This window comes from Tenrec ecaudatus, chromosome 7, assembly GCF_050624435.1.
Source record: "Tenrec ecaudatus isolate mTenEca1 chromosome 7, mTenEca1.hap1, whole genome shotgun sequence".
In the NCBI taxonomy this organism is placed as follows: domain Eukaryota; kingdom Metazoa; phylum Chordata; class Mammalia; order Afrosoricida; family Tenrecidae; genus Tenrec; species Tenrec ecaudatus.
In genome coordinates, this window is record NC_134536.1 from 65,865,907 (window position 1) to 65,887,778 (window position 21,872).

General features: G+C 43.4%; 1 protein-coding gene and 1 non-coding gene across 2 annotated transcripts in view; both read right to left on the minus strand.

Annotated features, from left to right (window-relative positions):
* QRSL1 (glutaminyl-tRNA amidotransferase subunit QRSL1) overlaps positions 1 to 21,872 on the minus strand; it is a 32,525-nt gene that overhangs the window by 5,527 nt on the left and 5,126 nt on the right. Inside the window, exons 2-9 of the mRNA XM_075554709.1 lie at positions 13,838 to 13,997; positions 13,177 to 13,275; positions 12,344 to 12,440; positions 11,153 to 11,329; positions 6,848 to 7,023; positions 6,651 to 6,763; positions 5,222 to 5,414; positions 1,543 to 1,660 (exon numbers count right to left, since the gene is read on the minus strand). Coding sequence (XP_075410824.1) covers positions 1,543 to 1,660; positions 5,222 to 5,414; positions 6,651 to 6,763; positions 6,848 to 7,023; positions 11,153 to 11,329; positions 12,344 to 12,440; positions 13,177 to 13,275; positions 13,838 to 13,997 — 1,133 coding nt within the window. The remainder of the gene's footprint in view (positions 1 to 1,542; positions 1,661 to 5,221; positions 5,415 to 6,650; positions 6,764 to 6,847; positions 7,024 to 11,152; positions 11,330 to 12,343; positions 12,441 to 13,176; positions 13,276 to 13,837; positions 13,998 to 21,872) is intronic.
* Positions 8,476 to 8,584, minus strand: LOC142453962 (U6 spliceosomal RNA). The gene has a single exon (XR_012785509.1). It is a non-coding gene; the product is annotated as a U6 spliceosomal RNA (small nuclear RNA).

Consider the following 21,872-nt stretch of genomic DNA (forward strand, 5'->3'; position numbering starts at 1 on the left):
CAATCAAACTAATGGACATGGAAATAAGAATCCTGGAAAGATGGGAGGGGAGGATATCTGAAGACAAAAAATGCCCCAAATTTGGTTTAAACTATAAACCCACATATTTAAGAAGCTCCATCCTAACCCTCAAGCAAAATAAAATCATAAATCATTGTCAGATTCCTGAAAACCAAAGATCAAGAGAAAAAAAATCTCAAAATAAGTCAGAGGGACAAAGACATAGCGTACAGAGAGTAGGATAAGAAAAAAATGACCAAAAACCCGAGAGGCTGACACCCAGGGCTCCAGAAGGAAGAAAACGTTTTGAAAATGATGACGGCAACATATGTACACATGTGCCTGACACATGCATATATGTACACACTGTAATAAGAGTTATAGGAGCTCCCAATAAAATACTTTTAAAAAAAAGAATGACTATAGACTTCTCAGACACTATGCACATCAGAAGATGGAACAACATCTTTAAAGTAGTGAAAGAAAATATATTAACCTAAAATTTTATACTCAGTGAATATATCTTTTAAAGTTAAAGGCAAAATAAATCCTTTAAGAATTTTTTTAAATCATTGTATTGGGGGCTTGAGTGAATCGAAGCTGATTGAACGGAACCTAACAATACAAAAAACAACTCCTAAGTTATTTTAAGCATCTGGTCCACACAGAAAAAACAAAAACAAAACAATCCTATTGACCCTGACGTGATTCACAGATGAATAAAATGATTCTTGGCCCTGCAGGCATGAAGGAAAAGTCCAGGAAGCTACTTATTACAATAACTAGTCTTGTCTTTTCTCACTACTCCTGTCAGACTTGGTGGTACAGAAAATGAATCACATTCAGAAGATTATCAATCAACTTAGATTTCAGACAATCTAAGTAAGAGTTAGATACTAAGAATCCTTTCTTGGAGCAAATAGAGAAGTTGACTCACTGCATGGCTCCTCAGACACCCTGCTTAAGCTCGAAAGCAAAAGTCCAATATAGCTATAACAACCAAAAAAGCCCCCTGCCCACAAAACCCACTACTGTTGAGTTCATGGGGACACTGCCGGAGAGTACTGCCTCATAGGGCTTCCAGTTATAAACAAGTTTATTATGAAAGCAGACTGCCACACCTCTCTCCTGACCTTCTGTTTAGCCACCCAAGTGCTGGAAACTACACCTCCAGGGCCCCTTCAATACAGCCAGGGCGAGTTCAAATGTCCCCGAGCTCAGTTTATACTAGCCACTAAGCAGAATGTCAGTGTGTCCATGTTGACCCAGCCGGGAACCTGAGGTCACATCAATCCTGCTACAGAGTTGATTCTACCTCACAGTGACCCTATAGGACACACAGGAGCAGTCTACAGAAGCAGAGAGCCTTATGTTTCTCCGGCAACAACTGCTGGCCTGAGGGTAGCTTTTTTTCTAATTCAAATGAGAGCACTTTGTTTCTTTAGCAAATACTCAATGTACAAGACCTGAGAGTCATGCTAGTATTTTATTCTGAAGGGTATTCCTTAAGAACAGAGGCTATTCCTAAATGAATCACCTTACTCTTTCAGTAAGAAGAAGGTTCCTGAGAGAATCCTCCCCCTCACCACATCATTGAACCCTTCTCGTCTGGTGGTGGCATACAGAGCTTCAGTAGACAGATCCACGTCACCTCGGTGACCTGAAAACAACACGAGAGATGAACATGATTGAAAACCTGATCTAGAGTTACATTTTTAACCAGTCTGGGGTCTAGGGGGGGTTGTCCTTAATAGTTCCTCATCTGCTGCGACATGATGATTCGTCAGGAGTCAGAGAGAGAAGAAAATAGCCAAGAAAGAAACTTCATCTGTTCACCCCTCCATCCATTCAAGTCTTGATTAAACAAATGCCCACCATGTTCCATTAGGAGGGCTGAAGTCTACAAAGATAAGACACTGTCCATTCAAGAAATCCATAGTCCAGAGTGATGCACTGAAAATATACAGGGTTTCCAAATATTTGTGCAATTAAAAGATAATGGAATTTTCCCCAAATTAAAAAATAAAACAAAATCAGGAAGGATACAAAAGACTTTAATGACTATCACACAAATGAACCTGATTGACATTTTTATAATTCCTTTTTAAAAAATTTTGCTGGACACAGTATTTTGACTTTTCTTTTAGAGTTTTACATATTACATTCTATTGTCCTTTTTTTAAAAAAAATTCTTTTATTGGGGGTTCTTACATCTCTTACTACAATCCATACATTCATCCAGTGTGTCGAGCACATTTGCACATATGCTGCCATCATCATTTTCAAAGCATTCTCTTCCCACTTGAGTCCCTAATATCAGCTCCCTATTTCTTCCCCCTCCCTCCACAGTCCTCCCTCCCTCACGAACCCTAGATAAGTTATAGATTATTATTTTCATATCTTACACCATCCTCTGTCCCCCTTCACCCACTTTTCCATTGTTTGTCCTGCTGGGAGGGGGATATAGGTTGATCCTTGTGATTAATTCTCCCTTTCTCCCACCACCCTCCCCTAATCCTCCTGGTATCTCTACTCTCACTGTTGGCCCTGGGGGGTTTATCTATGAGGGATTCCCTGTGTTGGTGGCTCTTATTTGTAGCAGTGTGCGTGATCTGGTCTAATCTGATTTGTAAGGTAGAACTGAGGTCAAGATAATGGGGGAAAGGAGGCACCAAAGAACTAGAGGAAAATTGTGTGTTTCATTGGTGCTATACTGCACCCAGACTGAATCATCTCTTCCCTGTGACCCCTCTGTGAGGGGGTAGTCTAATTGTCAAAAGATGGGCATTGGGTCTCCACTCCAAGACCCACAACCCCCCATTCACATTGGGTATGATTTTGTTCTGGGTCTTAAATGCCTGACACTGATCCCATCCACACCTCAAGATCACACAGGCTGGTGTACTTCTTCCATGTGGGCTTTGTTGCTTCTGAACTAGATGACAGCTTATTTATCTTCAAGTCTTTAAGAACCCAGACACTATATCTTTTGATAGCCGGGCACCATCAGCTTTCTTCATATTTGCTTATGCACCCACTTTGTCATCAGCGATCGTGTCAGGAAGGTGAGGATCACAGAATGCCGGATTGTTAGAAAAAGTGTTCTTGTGTTGAGGGAGTACTCGAGTTGAGGCCCAATGTCCATCTGCAACTGTAATTCTTAACATATAGATATGAGTGCATAGTTCTATTCCCCTTTCGTTATATATATTTACATGTGTCCATGCCTGTCTTAAGACTTCTATAAATGTCCTTTGCCTCCTAGTTCTTTCCTGTACTCCCTTTTACTTTCCTCTTGTCCCATCATCATATTTGGCCTTCATTTGGATTTAGTAGCTCCCCACTGCTACACTGCTCTTAAGTCACACTAGGCATCCTACGTCCTTCTCGCCATTGATTTTAGTTCACTTGTTGTTCCCTTCTCCCTGGGTTGGTTCCCACCCCCACCCCCTTCATTTCTCACCTCCCCTTCTTCCGTATCCCCCCTGAACCATTGGTCCCGTTCTTTACATCTCCGAATTATTTATCCCATCTATCTTATTTAGATAGACATGCAGACACATTAATAGGCGCAGAAACCAGACAAAGCCAAATAAAACAAAGGAAGTCAAAACCAACAAAACAATAAAACAGTAACAACAAAAAGCAAGCCACTGACAAAAACAGAAAGGCCTATAAATAGTTCCAAGTCTGTTTGTTGGCCTTTACGAGAGTTTTCCAGTCGAGTCTGATGGGGTGCAACACTCTGTCTCTAAAGTCTATTTTTGGTATTCCCTGGGGATTTCATCATTCTGCTCTCTTTGCTGCTCTGTTGCACGCCCTTAGTGTTTCGCCTCAGTGTGATGGGGTCAGTGTCTCCGTGTTGTGACTCACAATGCTTTGGTTTAGTGAAGGACGTCGTGTCTCATGGTGTGGCCGGCCCTATGGTCCTCTCTGTGCGTTGTCTGCTGTAAGCAGGAATATTGTCCTCGGGGCTTGCTGGGCCAGGATGTGCTCCCGTCCCTCTCCATTCCTTTTCAATTCTCACGTGTGCTCTAATCAGACACCCCTCTCTCCCTAAGCTGTAGCCCCAGTCCTCTGAAGTTCATTCTTCTGAGGGGGTGGGGTGTCCACAGAGTTGGGATTGCAGTCAGCCCCATTTTTGTAATTCATGCAACTAAAGTAGAATGTACATTATTTCCAAGTTCACATGGATGGGACATTTTCTTTTCAACTTTTGACTGTGACTTAGGTGAAGGTTTACAGAGTATCAGTTTCACATTACACATTTCCTACACATTGTTTCAGCGCATCCACTGCACCCTTCAGTGTATCATTGCTTATTCTGCTGACTCTGTTTCCCATTTCTGCTGCTCCTCCTTTCCTAGCCTCTGGACTTTTTCACTGGGTAAATGCTGCCCTTTTGATCTTAAATGATGGATTATTTTACCAGAAGGATGAGTTCAGAAGCAGAACAGGAGGGTGACTAAGGCTGTAGGATTAGGGACCCAAATTTTTTCCATCAGTAAGCCTGATATCTTTATGATTTTGAGCTCTGTTCCTTGTTTTCTGTCCACTCTCTCTAGGATCTTCTAATGTGATCCGTTTCGGTGTAGTCGGTAGTGGTAACTGGGCACCGTCTGGTTCTTCTGGTTTCAGGCTTATAGACACTGATGTGTGCATGGGTCGTTAGTCTACTGACTAACGGTTTCCATGCGTCTTTTTTATTTCCAACACTCTTCTTTCTTCCGGATGGGAGGAGACCGATGGTTGCATCTTAGACGGCTGCTGACAAGTTTTTAAGAAGCCCACCACGACTCGCCCAAGCAGGATGCAGAGCATTATCTCTGTGAACGATATCAAGCCCATAGAAGTTGATGTCCCCAGAAGGGATCCTCTAGGCCCTGAGACTCCTTCCCTCACAGAGTTTGGTTATATGAAAGAAGTTTTCACAACGTTGCCTCTCCTGTGCTGCACCACATCCATGGACAGATTCGCAAAAAGGAAAATGCACATCCTCCGTCAAATCTATACACGTTTGTGGGTAGGCGCCCCCTTTCCCTCCCTCCATGAATTTTTAAAGCGCTTTAGTACACGAAACTGACAGAGGTAAAATGATTTCCTGATTTAATTTTCTGAACCATTATCTCAGACAGCAATTTTCTTGCCACTAACATACGTGATGCTCCAAATGTCTGAAGCAACTAACTTAAAATACACCACAGAACAAAGTTTTTCTTACCATATTCTAGTCCGTCAAATCTGGCCATATTTGATGCCACTTCTGCTGTGCACAGAACATGGTAGCAAACAATTGAATAGCTGGTGTGAGGCAGGGATACTTCAATGACTTTAGCCCCCGCAGACTCAAAGAGGTCAGCAGCTTTGGTCCAAAGAGATCGCACTTCACCTGATAATTCTGGCACAAGATATTCCTTTTAGGAAAAAGTCAAGAAGGAGAAAATGCAATGTTGGCACAAATGATTTTATAAAAATGTGGACTCTGGACCTTTGGCAATGCATTTGAAAAATGAATCAAGTCACTGGTAGGTTGCTTAAAAGACTGGACCCCTTTGGGCTAACTTAGAGAATATCCTCCATCACAATCCTTTTCTGAGACTTTAATATGGTATTTTTGAAAAAGCCCAAAAGACAAAAACCCTTCTATTGTGACATGCTTTACTATCAAAGTAGGGAGCTGGGGGTCAGAGAAGTTTACTGATTAGGTCATGTGCTAAGTGCTGTAACTGTTATTGTTTACCGACACCTAGAAGATACGGAAGACCCTCCGCCCGCAATTTAACCATTGCCCAATGATGCTGATGATGTATTCAGAGACAAACACAGTCTGAAATTGGCATATGATTAAAACTGTATAAAACCTTTGCAAGCCAAAACGATACTGATGTAAACAGAATGTCTGACTAACATTTAAGATTATGCTACGACAAACACTGTGCTAGATATTATGAACTAAGTATAACAATACTGGACACTGGAAATCTGGTTGGGGAACTCATGTTTGTTAAGTGCTTGCTATAACCTCAAGTACTACCCTTTTATGCACATAGCACAACCTTCCATGTTTGTTTGCAAACCAATCTTTACTCCTGAGATATTTTTGTAAGCAATTAAAAACAAAAGCATGTCACTATTGCAGTTAAAAAACAAACAAACCAGAAAACAAAAACACATGGCATAGCCTGACTACTCAAAGGCCTGCTGGAGGCGGGAGCGGTTGGCCACAGACAAAATGGAGAAGGGATATGTACTTTGCATAAGAACACGGTACTCTTTGAGATTTTTTTCAAAGGGTCTCCATTTAATCCTCTTAACAAACTCTTACCATCCTTTGTCGTCCAAGTGAAAAATAGTCTAGAGGAGGCAAGTAACTTTTTAAAGTTACCTCATAGGTAAGGAGAGGGTTTAGAAACAGACCCATTTGACATGGCAATGTGAAGTTTAAACTTCACGACTCCCCGAGGTCAAGACTTTACTTATTCCCATTTTACAGATGAGAAAACAAAGCTCAGAAAGACAGCCACGTGTTCAAGGTGAGAGAACTGAAACTGACACAGCAGAGAGCCAAACCCCACCCATCTGCTGCCTAGCCCTGTGCCCTCGATTTGACTTGACGGTGGTTTGAAGAAGTAAGGACTGGAGGGCGTTACCTTTGGAATTCCTATACACAGTTTGCTCACATCGTTCACGCTGGGCAGCATCAATGGTTTCACAGGGTCTTGTATTGTAGTAGAATCTTTGGGATCATGCCCAGCAAGGACACCTGCACAGAGAGACTTATCAGCACCACGCAACTGCTCTACAGCGACATGCCCCGCTATGAAGCTGTATGCAATCAGACAAGTACCCAGCACAATCGCTGCATCGTCCACACTTCGGGTCAGGATTCCTGGCACATCCATTGAATTCACCAGAGGGATGAGCCCATGTCGGGAGACTAATCCATAGCTTGGCTTTAAACCGATCAGCCCACAGTGGGCAGCTGGATTTCGGGTTGAGCCTCCTGTATCAGAGCCTAAAGCCCTGGAATTTAAAAGGAAGATTTTTTTTCAAAAGAATGGCATTTACTAATTCTATTTGGAATCTATATTTTTCAACATTTATTTTGAAACTATATTCTCTCCTGATTATGTACAAGAAACACATGTTCATCACAGGGAATTCATAAAGTGTTGAAAGTGTAAGGAAGTAATAAAACACTCCACTACCCAAAGGCTAACACTGTGCGCACACGTTGGCATTTTAGCTTCATGTCTTTTTAAATGCAGTTTTCTCTCCTAGTAAGATCATTCGGCAATCATAAGCTTCCCTCCCTACTTTATCATGAGCCTTTCGGTATTTTCTTTTATCACTGGAAATTTTCATGTGCACCAGTCCATCGAGATCTTGGTAATTTCAAAAAATTTTAAAGTCTTTTCTCCTATCGATATACATAAAAATCCTATACTTCCCTCTGATCTGACTCGGCATTTAAAGAAAATGAAGTGAACGGCCATCTTAGACAAGGAGTCGGCACGAGTGGGGACCGACTTGATGACAAATGGTAGTAGTGATGTGAGCCACACATACCCCACCCAGGGCAGGAGATACAGCCTTCTGCTACTCTATCGACAATCATAAAGAAGTACTAAAAATTGAATGTACAGTATGTTATCCTAGTAGAGTAGCAACTGTATAATACATCATTTGGAAATGAACACCTTTAAACATAAAACTGCCCAGAAGGGACTTCAAAAAAATCTGTAGAAAAATTCCATGATCTTTTCACTCTATTTCCCCATGAACTTCTTGACGCCCCCACATATTGAGCTCCTGGGCTCACGGGACTGCCAGTTATTCATTGTTCTTGTTAGAAATCATAGAAATATTCATAGAAAGGTTATGCCAACTACTATCTCCAATCACAGTGACTCAACTAGTGTTTTAATGTTTCATTACCAGGACCAAGTATTATCAGCTTAAAATTTTTTTTGTTAATTTAACAGTCAAAACAACTTCATTAATGATCCTCTCTTGGAATAATCACTCATTGTTTAGTTGAATTTTTATCCACAAGGTGTCTATTCCAATTATCCCCAGAGTGCACATTTTTCTTAAAACAAACCAAACCCATCACCTTCGAGGCGACTGCGACTCCTAGCCACCCTTCCAGGGCCGGGGAGGTTCTCCTGCTCCTGGGTTCTGAGCCTGCACCTCGTCAGGGAGTAAGCAACCTCGCCTTTCTCTGGCAGAGGGGGCTGGGCTAACCTTTCCATTAGCAGCCCAACACGCTACCACCCTGCCATCCCAGTTTCAGGAAGCAGTTTCCCCATAAGAAAAGTAGTCCATCACTTCTGCAAAAATGAAGACATTACATAGAGGACAGACAAAATAAAATCTCTCTTAACATCACCAGCGGCGTTTCAGTGGATTGTAACTCATGGCGGCCTGCGGGGTAGCAGACTAGGCTGTGCACTGCGGAGTTTTCTTCTCTCTTGAAATGCACAACGCTTCGCGATCTTGCCTGCCATCCTTGAGCAGGGACCACGCCAACCTTCTCTGCATGGCTCCAATGTCAGCATGGGCACTGCCCAGCTGGGTGGGCACCGCCATTTCAGTGCTGATTTTTTCAGATACAGCCTGCCACTGCATGCACCTCTGGGTGGACCTGAACCTCTGACCTTTCAATTAGCAGCTGAGCATGTTTGTACCACACGGGATTCTTCTTACAAGCAGCCTTCCATGATCACCCTGCTGGCAATTTCAATACACCTTTATGTAGGTACTTCAATAAACAACCACTAACAGAAACAGGGACACAGCATACGTACAGACATACGGACATACTGCTCTGCTACTTTTCACTTAACTAGGAATCGTGGGTTTCTTTCCTGGCCACTTCATAGCACTCGATCTCATTCGTTTTAGTGGCTGCATACTATTCCAGGGCTCCTCATGGTTTTAAAATTAATATCAGAGAAAGAACTCAGAAGGAGGTAAAAGGAGAGTAAGTCTGAGTTTGTGATATATTCAGTGGGAAAGTACTTTTGGGCTTGCGCCTCTACTGCCCGCAATTAAACGGAAGCTTTCACTTCAACGAGGCCCCTACCAGTAACTCGGCCGTTGTGCTCCCCAGGAAATGCAAATGACATGCCCTTGGTTATGAGTCATTTCAGAAAAAAAATCAGACTGTGGCTTTCACCATGTCTGAAAGGATACATTTTTCTCATTAGGATTCACTGATGACTGTGTAATAAAGGAAAACCTACATTTCCATCGAAATGAAGTGTCAAAATGCCAGCTTCTCAAAGCACGTTCAGAAAGAGGAACACTAAATGAGGGGATGAGGATAGAAAACAAGCACTTCATCCTGCAGTCCTAACCTGTCAGACGCTCATTAATATTAATGCGGAGAGCAGATGAGAGGGTTTTCACTTGTTAACAAGACTTCAAGAAAACTTGAAAATAAAAAATAAAACCCAAACTATACAGCTCCAAAAAATACAAGTACATAATTCATTGATTGCAATGCCTGTAAAGGCACTTAGTTGATAGATAACTAAGAATAAAATAGATACACTAACTGAGACCAATGAATTAGATATCCTACTAGCCATATTAATTTACTCTTCTTTAGATGGTAAGCAGATGAGACTAAGTAGATTGGTGGATTCAAAATAAAAGTATGACATAATTGCATTCACTAAAGGGCTAAGAAAGCACTACTTTAAATATCCCATTAAAAAAAACCAAAATTAAATATCCTACTCATATATATTGGAAATAGTTTCCCGTCTCTCTATTTCTTTACAACAAAAGTCAGATTTATCTGAAGAGAAAACCATTAATAATAATGTAGTTAATGCAGCAATAGTCAATGAGAGTCCAGATATGTTAGTCCCTAAAGATCTGGTATTCAGAACTATACATAGTAAATAAATTATTACAAAAATAAAACAATGAAGTTTCCTTATGTTAACTAGTCCACTCTGTCCTGGTGGCATAGCAGTTAGGCGCTGGGCTGCGATCTGCATGGTCAGCTGTTTGGAATCACCAGCAGCTCTGTGGGACTGGGTTTTCTACTCTCATCAACAGTTACAGTCTTGGAAAACCACAGAGAGTCACTATGAATCAGCACTGACTTGATGGCGGGGAGTCTGGGTTTTTGAGTCCAGTTTGGGGGCAAACATTTTTAAAAAGGAATGAGGAAGACCCTCAATGAGAAGGACTGACACGCTGGCTGCAACCATGGGCTCAAATGTATCGAAAACTGACGGTGCGGATGGTGCAGGACCGGGCAGTGTTTCTTCTGCTTACACAGAGCCGCGGAGTCAAAACTGACTTAACGTCACCTAGCACAACAACGTCTATTCTGCACGATGCATAAGCTCACATTTACATAGAGAACTACATGGTATAGAGAAAGAGAACAGATGCTGCTCTAAATCAGAGTTAAATGTACACCCAGGGCACTGTACAGTAGGGTCTATTTGTAAGGTATAATTTTGATATGCATGGAGCACAAATAGCTCAATGAAAAAAACCCCCAACTCACTGCCACAGAATTGATTCCAACTCACAGCGCCCCTGCAGGACAGGGTGGCGCTGCCCCTGTGGCTTTCCCAGACTGTGGCTCTTTCTGGGTACAGAAAGTCTTAGCTTTCTCCCATGGAGTGGCTAGTGGTGTTGAACTGCCGGCCTTGCGGTTAGCAGCCCAGCATGTAACCACTATGCCACCAAGGTCCTAAAAGCGCAATCGTTTCTTAAATAAAACAGCAAAGTACTAGCGACTCCATGGTTGGATTTTGCATTTTAACTATTTGGTTGGTTTAAAAAGAGACCAAGAATCCACCACTTGTCTGTCAGTCTGTCAGACTGCAGTGGCATGTGTGTTGCTGTGAGGCAGAGAGCCATGCCACTGGGCTTTCAAATGCCAGCAGCAGAGCCATCCAGAGTGGCCACGTTTCAGCAGCTTCCAGAACAAGAACAAGCCACGAAGAAGGGAGAGGCTGTCCTCTTTGGAGGAACTAGCCACTGGAAACCCTACGGGCAGCACCGAAACACTGTCGGAGATCCGGGTGGGGATTCGTTCTGTTGTACACAGAGTTGCCATGTGTCGACGGCACCTGACAACAATAAAAAGACAAACAAATACACAGACAAAGCATCTTACGCAAAGCACGTGAACGCCGACACGGCAGCCGCGCTGCCGCCCGAGCTTCCTCCAGTTATTAGCCAATCAGAATCTTCAGTTTCACCCTGCAGGTTCTGCTTCCTCTTGTCTCTATATTGCTTTGAATAACTCCATGGGTTTTTAACTGGTCCAAATACACTATCTGTACTTCCCGATCTGAGATAAAGAAATGAGATAGATACCTTAGTAAAACTTTAATTTTATGTTCAATTTTCATTTCCCGAGTCTATCATTTCCTGCTGAAACCCATTGTGCTTTGAACAAATACTCCACCGCAGCTTGGACTGGAGAAGCAGGAAGCCTGTCTGGGCAGCTTCTGCTAGTTAAGGGCTGAGCAGGCAGAGGATGGGCTGTGGTAGAAAGTAGAAAACGAGTCTACTGACAAAAGATGACCTCATCACAACTCACCTGTTTCAGGTACTGATGATTTACTTCCTGAATTACAAGGCCTAAGTCTTCTTGTACCATATCAATGGTGAAATAATTTTAATCTTATAGCTAAGTTGTAAAAATAAAGATAACATGTAAAGCACAGAATGCACACTAATAATGATCGTATTTGCATGCGGTGTGTGTGTCTCTATATTTATAAGAACCTTCCCCCTCAAGCCACGTCAGAGTGAGTTATATTCGCATGTCCATTCATCCCTGAATACGCTAGCATGCATTCAGTATGCACTTCCTCAGGAGAAGGATGATCTCCTACCGTCACAGTACTGTTATCAATGCCAACAAAGTTAATATTAATAGAATAAGCTATTGCCCACAATCCAATTTTGTCAGCTAATCCAATAATGTCCTCTGAAATATTGCCCCTTGCAGACCAGGGTCAACTCCAGTGTTCTATTACATTAGTTGTCATGTCTCTTTAGCCTCCACTTTCTGTTGTTATTTGTTAAATCATTCATTAACCAACACCGATTAAGCTGCTATTTCTGGGCAAGAATGTCTGATGCCATCACCTCCATACAGAACAGTACTGCCTTAGTGTCCCACTGCTGCTCTGACAGACGTACTGCAGGGGTGCCCTAACGAACATGCATTTACTTCCTCACCGTTCAGTAAGCTTCAAAAAGTCTGTAGAAAAGTGGAATATAAAAATAATGGAGTTTTCCCAGGAGCTTTTTGAAGTCTCCCAGGATAAAAGAAGAAAATTCCAATTTTACTTACCCCATAGCAAACTCATCTAAATTTGTTTTTCCCAGCAGCAGAGCTCCCTGATCCAACAACTTGTGGACGACAGTCGCGCTGTAGGGCGGCACATAACCTGAGAAGGACGCAGTTCTTTTTACTGTGAGCGAGCAGCCGTGCTCATGAGGCACGGGCACACAACAAACACAACTTCCTTCTTTATTAACTTTTCTTCATCTGCGCAAGCTGGCCGTTCTGTCCAGAGCTAGTCTTCTCTATGGTTAGCTACGACCGTTTTCCCCAAAGGACAGTGTGCACGGTCACCATTTTTATCATTGCAAAGCGCTGACTTTGACAGTTAGTATTGAACAGTTACTGGTATGGCCAAGTCCCTTGAAACTAACAGTAAATTTTTATTCTGTTCCTTGTACTAGACGCTTGCTGCTCAGATGATGCTATGTACCAAGCAAATGCTGTGGGTAGAAATCCATTTTTAGTCTCCATTACAAATCGATTGGGAAGCTCTGGTGTAGATTCGGAAGTTCGCCCTCAGATGAACCCGGAACACACGCCTCACGGAGGAGTGCCTTCCGTGTGGTGCAGTGCTCCGGAGAACCCTTTTCAAGGTGCCCCTCCCGGGGTGCAAGCGCCCGGATAAACGTGCTCCTCCAAGTCCCCGAGTAGGACTCATTCACTGAGCTCACTGCCTAGGAAAACAGCTCTGTATTTTAGAAGAGTGGAAAGTGAAAAAGGATAATGTCTATCCCAAGTGTTTCCTTGGAGACGATCTTCGTGCTTTAGTACTTCACATTTCAATTTAACCCATTCAATAACCTATTAAAAAATTGAAACTCAATTCCATTATCTTTTACCTCTTAGCATGTTTGATGCACATGTTGTCTCAATGCCAGATGTGCTGAAGTTGTCTTTTACGGCAATGGGAATTCCGTCTAAATCCCCAAGTGATTGACCTGTGTTAATAAGTCATAAGACTATTAAGACCATATTAATATAAAATTTATTATTTTTATTACACAGATATATTATTGCTACACTAGTCTATAAAGACCACATGTAGGCACTATAATACCTACTAAATTTGGCAAAAATATGCCTTGGGAATTCAAGTTGGTACTCAAACCAAATTTACCGCCATCGAGTCAGTTCCGACTCACAGCAACCCTCTAAGGCAGGGAGGACTGCCCTGTGGCCTCTGAGGCTGTAGCTTTTTACTGGAGGAGAAAGTCTCATCTTTCTCCAGGGGAGCAGCTGGTGGTTTCAAACTGCTGACCTTGAGGTTAATCTGATGCATGGCCTGCTAAGCTATCAGGGTGCCTCTTAGACATTGTTATGGATAGACAGTTAAAAAGCATCATATATCTATTGGTCTCATTTTGACTCTACCTCGTGGCAAATTTGCTAAATGAGAGTGGATTTTATGTTAAAAGCTTCACTTGCCAAGTGGAGAATGCTACATGCAATTAAACTCTCTCTGGAGGTATGTACACGTAAGTATAATTAAAATGGATTTACCTTTCGCATATCTCTTGTCAGACTCCTCAGCTTGCTTGAGGGCCACCTCTTCTGTCACGGTTATGTAAGCATTCAGGAACTTGGTCTTCTTGATAAGAGAGAGGCATTTTTGACAGAGCTCCGTTGGAGTAATGTGGCCTTGCTTCAGCCCTGCGGAAGCCTGCGGGACACACAAGTCAAAACCCCTTTACTACGGCTGCCATCGCTCTCCGTGTTCTACTGAGGGGAGCAGACCAAGTGGTACACTGTGAAGTGAGGCTTGGGCTCAAAATCGAGAGCACCTGTCCACTCTAGATGGACCAGATGGAACTGAAAGGAAATGCGTTGGTCATTTGAGGGGCACCAACCGTTTGTACCCACCCAGTGACACCACGGAAGAAGCCTGGCATCTACTTCTCTATAGAGTGTAGCCCAAACAACCCTGTGGCGCAGCTCGGCCCTGGGACACGTGGAGAGAGCGTGCGCCAGAACCCCTCCATGGCCTGGTTACTTCGGTTCTTTCCTTTCATCGAGTTGAACAGCAGTCTTTCTAAGCCATGCTTATCCAAGCAAAAGCCCCAGTTTAGGTCAGTCATACCAGTCAACGTAGGGGCCCAGCACAGGTAAAGGAGGGGTTAGGGAGATGATGTGTGGTGGGAAGTTTAGCTGAACACAGGCAATCCCCAGTGGAGTGGAAAAATGAGCTGGGAAAGGCACTCTGGGGCTTCATGGCTCTAAATAAAACCACAAACCTATTGTCGAATTTAAGCATGATCTACCTCCAAATGGGAGAAATGTTTCTATGATCAACACAAATGCTTCTGTAGCTTGTCGTTGATGTCTTAAGTCTAGGACAGAAAGTATTGAAATACACTGGACACAAGTGACCAGAGACTGTATTGCTAGTGAGGGAAGCCTGAGTGAGAGAGGTGAAGGGTAAGTAATGCAGAGCTCTGAGGAGGCTGAGGTCGCCGGCTCCTGTAGATTCCCCTCAGATCACTCCTCGCCAGAATGGACTCCATGGGGTGGCGCTTTGGTTTGTACCAAAAGCTGAACTCACAACCATCCAGTCGATTCCAGCTCCTTGTGACCCTCTAGGACAGGGTAGAACTGCCCCTGTGAGTTTCCAAGGCTGTAACTGTCTACGGGAGTAAAAAGCTCAGTCTTTCTCCCATGAAATCGGACCTAGACATCTAAAAACAAAACAACCCAGCCATGAGAAAATACTATGGAACACACTCTCCTTTGACACACACTGGGTAGGCACGAGTCAGAACTAGCTTGATGGTAACTGGGGTGCAAAATGAGATAGGAAGAGTGAGCGACAAAGAGTCAAGGCGATACTCAAGCTTTGGAGAGTAGATGAAGGGAGGCGGCCAAGGTGGAAGTTCAGAGGCAAGGGAGTTGGGAAATGTAATATTTAACCAAGAGACAGCCCTGTTATTTTATATGTGGTATAATTTCATTTAACCCTTATAGAAACAACCCAAACTCTGTATTCCTCACCTACAGGAGAGGTTCAAAGAGGTCAAGTAATTGTTCAAAGTCACACAGATTGTAAATGTTAGAGGTGACTTCATGACCATATCAGCAGCCCTGGTAGCACAGTAGGTTCTGTGTTGAGCGGCTAACCCTCAGGTCAGTGGTTCCAATCCACCAGCTGCTCCATGGGAGAACGAGGAGGCTTTCAACTCCCACACAGTTAGTCTAGGAAACCCACAGGGCCATTCTACTCTGTCCTCGAAGGTCAGTCTACTCAGGATTCCACGACAGTGAGTGTGGCTGTGGGGTTTCCATGACATGTGCACTTCACTGTGTGCACTACGCTCCTGGAAGCGTGGTATGTATGTATGCGCTGTTTTCCAGGTGGACTGTTCATTTCCTCATGTACAGGCTCCACATGCGTCAAGCAACAGGGGCTTGTACGGTGAAGGGAAAATTTCTGCAACTGATGTGGTCTCTGTGTTGAATAACTCATCAGAGCCAAGGCAATCTTAAAGTTGAGACTTAAATGAGAAAAGCAGTGGGTAGGAGTCATTGAGAGGACCCCTAATGCTAGTGGACAAATGGGGAAGAGGGAACTGCCAGGAGGAGGCTGTGGGAAGTGATTTAAGAATGCAGAGGGGCAGCTAGATTTGGCAAAGAGGTAATCAAGTACAGGTTTGTGTTACATGTGAACTCTGGAAGAAAGGCCTGGGGAGAAATTAAAGGCCATAGTATACTTATTTGGATACTATGAATCCGGAGTGGGAGGCTGGGCTGGAGAGTGCTGCTGTCAGGTGCGTGGAGCCGGATCTGACCCCCAACAGCCCTGTGCACACCAGAACGAAACACTGCCTGGTCCGGGGCCAACCTCACAATTGTGGAGAGGCTGGCGCCCATGGTGGAGCCAGGGTGTCAGTCCATCACATAGGTTCAGGGCCTTCCTAATTGAGGTACAATATCAGACAGCAGTCTGCTGCTCTCATAAAATGCTCAGCAGCTTAATCTCTCAGAAGTGGTTCACTGATTTCTTCTCAGTATGTCTTAGACTGGAAGCTCCGCACATTTCAAGTCACCAATGCATGACAAACTGACAGACAAGTGATGGTGGAAGATAGCAGACGTGGCAAAAACCCAAAGCTGGGAGAGACAGAGAACTACTTTAGACTGAATAGATTACAATTCATAGTGACCTCATGCATCTCAGAATCAAACTGTTTTCCTCTCCTCCCCACTCCTGCTATCATGACCCCAAGTCTACCTTATAAATCTGGCTAGAACAGAGCATGTACACAGGTACAGATAAGAGCTGGAAACACAGGGAATCCAGGACAGATAAACCCCACTGGACCAATATTGAGAGTAGCCATACCAGGAGGGGAAGAGGAAGGTAGGAGGTGAAAGCGGGAACCAATCACAATAATCTACCTATACCCCCCTCCCAGGGTGATGGAAAACAGAAAAGCGGGTAAAGGGAGACATCAATCAGGTGAAAGACATGAAAAAATAATAATAATTTATAAATTATCAAGAGTTCATGAGGTAGGAAGGATCGGGGAGGGAGGGGGGAAATGAGAAGCTGATACCAAGGGCTCAAGTAGAAAGAAAATGTTCTGAGGATGATGATGGCAATAAATGTACAAATGTGCTTGACACAAAGGATGGATGTATGGGTTGTGATAAGAGTTGTATGAGCCCCTAATAAAATGATTTTAAAAAATTCTCATGTGCAAGTTGAGTTGAAGCTGAAAGAAAAACAAAACCAAAAGATCAAAAGTGGAACCTTAAAAACATCCCACCTGGATCTGGAAACCACATCAAGGCTAATTTCGATGCACTGACCCCTACTGAGCAAAGAGCAGAAGAGCTGTGGAATGCTATCAGAAAGATCACATATGAAGAAAGTAAAAGAGTATTAAAAAGAAGAAACGACCCAAATGGTTTCAGAAGAGACTCTGGAACTTTCCCTTGAGTATCGAGCATCTAAAATAAACAAGAAATTATGAAAGGAAGGAGCCAAATGGAAGATTTCAAAGAGGAGCTTGAATGACAAGATAACTCCGTGTCTCTGCAATTAAATATGCAAAGACATGGAGTTAGAAACCCAAAGTGGAGGAATGTGATGGATAATTCTCAAGCTGAAAGATCTGAAGGGAAACCCCCAAACTTGAGTTGGAATACTGAAGCACTCTATGGACAAACAATGCAATGTCACAGAAAATATCAAGACTATGGAAATAATAAGCAGTCACTGTGCAAAAACAACTGGCTAGCATGGGGGCATTTCAGGAGCTAGCATACGATGGAGTACCCCGCCCTCACAACAAAAACTCCAAACCGGAAAAATGCTTTTTCCCGCTAGGAATATTATCCAGCAACCGGCTCTGAGCGAGTGTACCCAGTGGGGTCACCTGGGAAGGGTCTCTCTGGTCACAGTGAATTTTTTGGTAACAGCTGTTTTGTTTGAACCTCGTCTTTTGTGACGGCAAGTGTAAGAGAACAGTGTGCAGCTGTGACATTGTGTTTCCTGCTGGGGAACAATGCTGCAGAAACTGCTGAGATGTGGACACGGCTCACAAGGACAGAGCTATGGGGAAAACTCAAGTGTACGAGTGGTTTTTTCATTTCAAAACAGGTGAAATGTCAAATGATGACAAAACTCATTCTGGACGTCTGTCAACTTCCTGAACAGACGAAAATGTCAACAAAATCTGTGCACTTGTGCTCAAAGACCAATAATGGACCACTGAAGAGATGGGGACCTTACCTGGACTATCTGGAGTCCGGTTCAGAAAATTTTAATGTAAGATTTGGGAATGCGAAGGGTCGCTGTGAAATTTGTGCCTCAGGTTCTGGCTGAGCAGGAGGAAGAGCATCGAGCGCAGACATGCTGTGATTTGAAAGAACAGCACTGAAGCGACCAGTCTTTTGCCCATGGCCACTACTGATGATGAGACTGCGCTATTCTTACAATCCCGAAAGCAAACATCAATCAAGCCATTGGAAGGCACCATCATCACCTCACCCAAAAAAGCTCGTCAAGCTAAATCAAAGATCAAGATGATGCTGATTTGTTTTTGTTTTTTTGATGTGAGAGGAGATAGTGCATTTGGAATTTACTCTACCAGGTCAGATTGCTAGTCAAGCTTTCTATTTAGAGTTTCTGAAAAGATTGTGCTACAGTGTGTGACAAAAAAGGCTTGATTTGTGGCAGACGGGGGACTGGTTTTGCCCCCACAACAATGCATCTGCTCACACAGCCATCCCAGTGCACCAGCTTTTGTGCAAAAAAAAACCATCCCTCTCTTGCACTACACACCTTACTCACCTGACCTCACTCCATGGGACTTCTTTTTGTTTCCACAAACGCAGAGGGACATGAAAGACAGCGATTTAATGACATGGAAGAGGTGAAGACAAAAACGAGGGAGGCGCTGTCAGCCCTCCAAACAGATGAGTTTGAAAACTGATTCCAAAAATGGAATCGCAGATTTACAAATGTGTTAAGTGTAATGGAAAAGTATTTTGAAGGTGATAAGGTTGTTTTGTAAAAAAAATTAAAACACATAGCTTTGGGGGGGATTCTGGTTTTTTGGGGGTACCCCTTCATATGATCAAGAACTATTCATCCCAAAGGAAGATGTGCAAACTGTGCTAAAGGCATTGGCAAGAAACAAGAATTCCTTGCAGTGTACCAATGATGAAACATACAACTTTCCTCTAGTTCCTAAATGCTCACCCCCTCAACCCCCACCCCACTATCATGATCCCAATTCTACCTTACAAATCTGGCTAGACAGAGGATATACATTGATACAGATAGGAACTTGAAGCACAGGGAATCCAGGACAGATGACCCCTTCAGGAGAGTGGTGATACCAGGAGGGTGGAGCAAAAAGAGGGAACCGATTACAAGGATCTACATATAACCTCCTCCCTGGGGGACGGACAACAGAAAAGTGGATAAAGGGAGACGCTGGGCAGTGTAAGATAAGATAAAATAATAATTTATAAATTATCAAGGGTTCATGAAGGAGGGGGGAACAGGGAGGGAAGGGGAAAAATGAGGAGCTGATGCCAAGGGCTTGAGTGGAGAGCAAATGTTTTGAGAATGATGAGGGCAATGAATGTACAAATGTGCTTTACACATTTGATGTATGTATAGATTGTGATAAAATTATTAAAAAGAAAAAAGAATTCCAGAATTGATGAAATTTTGCCAATTGAAATATTATATTAAACAGATACAGTGCTGACTCACCTATTTGAAAATATTCAGAAGGCAAATATTTGGCCAACCAAATGGAAGAGATTCATATTAGTGCCCATTCCAAGGAAAGGCAACAAAGTAGAATACAGAAATTATTGAATAAGATCGTTAAAATCAAGCTAGCAAAACTTTGCTGAAGATAATTTATAAATGGCCATAGTCATACACTGACAGGCAATTGCCAGGAGTCCAGCTGTGTTCAGAAATGAGAACTATCACGGTGATATCAGGTGGCTCCAGGGCAAAAGTAGAGAACACCATGAAGATGTTTGCCTGTGTTTCATTGACGATAGGAAAGCATTTGACTGTAGGGATCATAACACATGATGGATGACAGCGGGGGAATAGGAATTCCAGAAATTCCAGAACACCTACATGTGCTCCTGTGGAGCCTGCGCATGAATCAAGGGGCAGTCACTCACACAAAACAAGGGGACAGGACATGGTTTGGACGGGACAGTGTGTGCAACAGGGCTGTGCAAGCATCCGTTCACTACTTACCCACTCTGTGTGCTGAACAACGCATACACCTGAGAAATGCAACCGCAGGACTGAAGGAAGACCATGAACAACCTGAGACAGGCAGATGCCACGACCATACCTGCGGACGGCGGTCTTAAAGGACAGCCTCCAGTGTGGACTACAGCCCAACATAAAGAAAACACAAATCCACACAACTGTACCAAGACGCTATGTCATGCTAAACGGAGAAAAGATTGACGTTGTCAGGGATTTCGTTTTACTTGAACACACAATCAATGCACATGGAGGCAGCAGTCAAGAAAACAATGAATGCAGTACAAAGCCAACTGGTTTCCAAACACCCCTTTCAAGTGATGAAGAGCAAAGATGCCCCATTGAGGACTAACGCGTACCTTTCGTACTGCCTGAAATGCACGTGCAAACTTGGCAACGGATAAGGGACATGTCAGTTACAGTGTTAGTAAAAGATATTAAATGGGCCATGGACTGTTCAAAGAATAAACCAACCTATCTTTGAAGAAATACAACCAGACACTTTGTTAGACACGAGGATTATCAGGCAGGACAAATTGCTAGAGGGTACCGTGCTTGGTCTAACAGAGGGTCCAACAGAAAGAGAAGACCCTCGACGAGACGGATTGAGACAGTGGGTATTAACAACAAGCCCAAACACAGCAACGACTGTGAGGGTGGGGCAGACAGAGCAACCTTTCCTTCTGCTACAGGAGGTCCCTGTAAGTCAGAGCCGAGTCTGGGTCACCTAGCAACATCATCATCACACGCAGTTAGCCCTCCACTGCACGTCTACTACTCTCAGTTCACCTTGCATTTCTATTATCTCAGAAAATGATGTTACACTATATTCTGTCCATTAATCTCTAACTCTCCTCTACCAGTTTTAGTCGGTGTCTTCACTTTCTACTCCCCCAAGAAAAATGAAGATAATCAGAAGAGAATTCTACATTATCAATCGCCCAGCAACTGCACCTACACACTCCACAAAGAAAACATGCTACCTGTGTTCTTAGTTAAGGCCACGCTTTTCATCTCGCGATTAGATCCCCATCCCCATTCCGCCCATTATCTCCTCGCAGGCCTGCATCGATGCCCTCCTCTGGTGGATCATTTCCTCTAGCATACCAATCTTCTGGAATATTGCCTCTCTTAAATACTCTTACTAGCCCCCTAATTCCTGTTCAACATCCCTGTTTCTCCGCTTCCTTAAAGCAAGATTCCTAAAAAAAAATGCCTATAGTTAATAGTCTACTTTTCATCTCTCATTCTCACAGTCATCTCTCATTCTTATTTTACCTGGACTCAATTAAAAACACATAAGTGAAATAATAATAAAACACCTTGATTTTATTATTAATAGTTCTCTACAGAGTTTTATTTGTCCAGACTGCAGTCCTCTTTTCAGGAACCTCACCGTCTCCTCGTGCTCTGTGCTAACTGGCGTGGACCCTCTGGATGTGGGACAACCCCGGTGGTAGCAGAATGCTAAGGCGGTGCCCTGGGCACACTGGGGTCACGCCATAGGGGAGGAAGGGAAGGGGAGACTCCTGTTTCCTGAGTGCGCCCAGGTGCAATTTATAAAGAAGTTTCACCTGTATTTGACATTTTACCTCCTCTCAGCATGCACTCCCAGTGTTGCTCATGCCCTCAGCCTCCACCTAGGTCCTCCAAATCTTCTTAAAACTCCATCATTCCAGCCCTTCGACCCATGAGAGTTGTTGTCTTTAATGATCTCAACTACCTGTTATGGAGAAGAGAGGTTTGACTGAGCCATTAGAACTTACAGGAGCCTGGTGGCACAGTGGG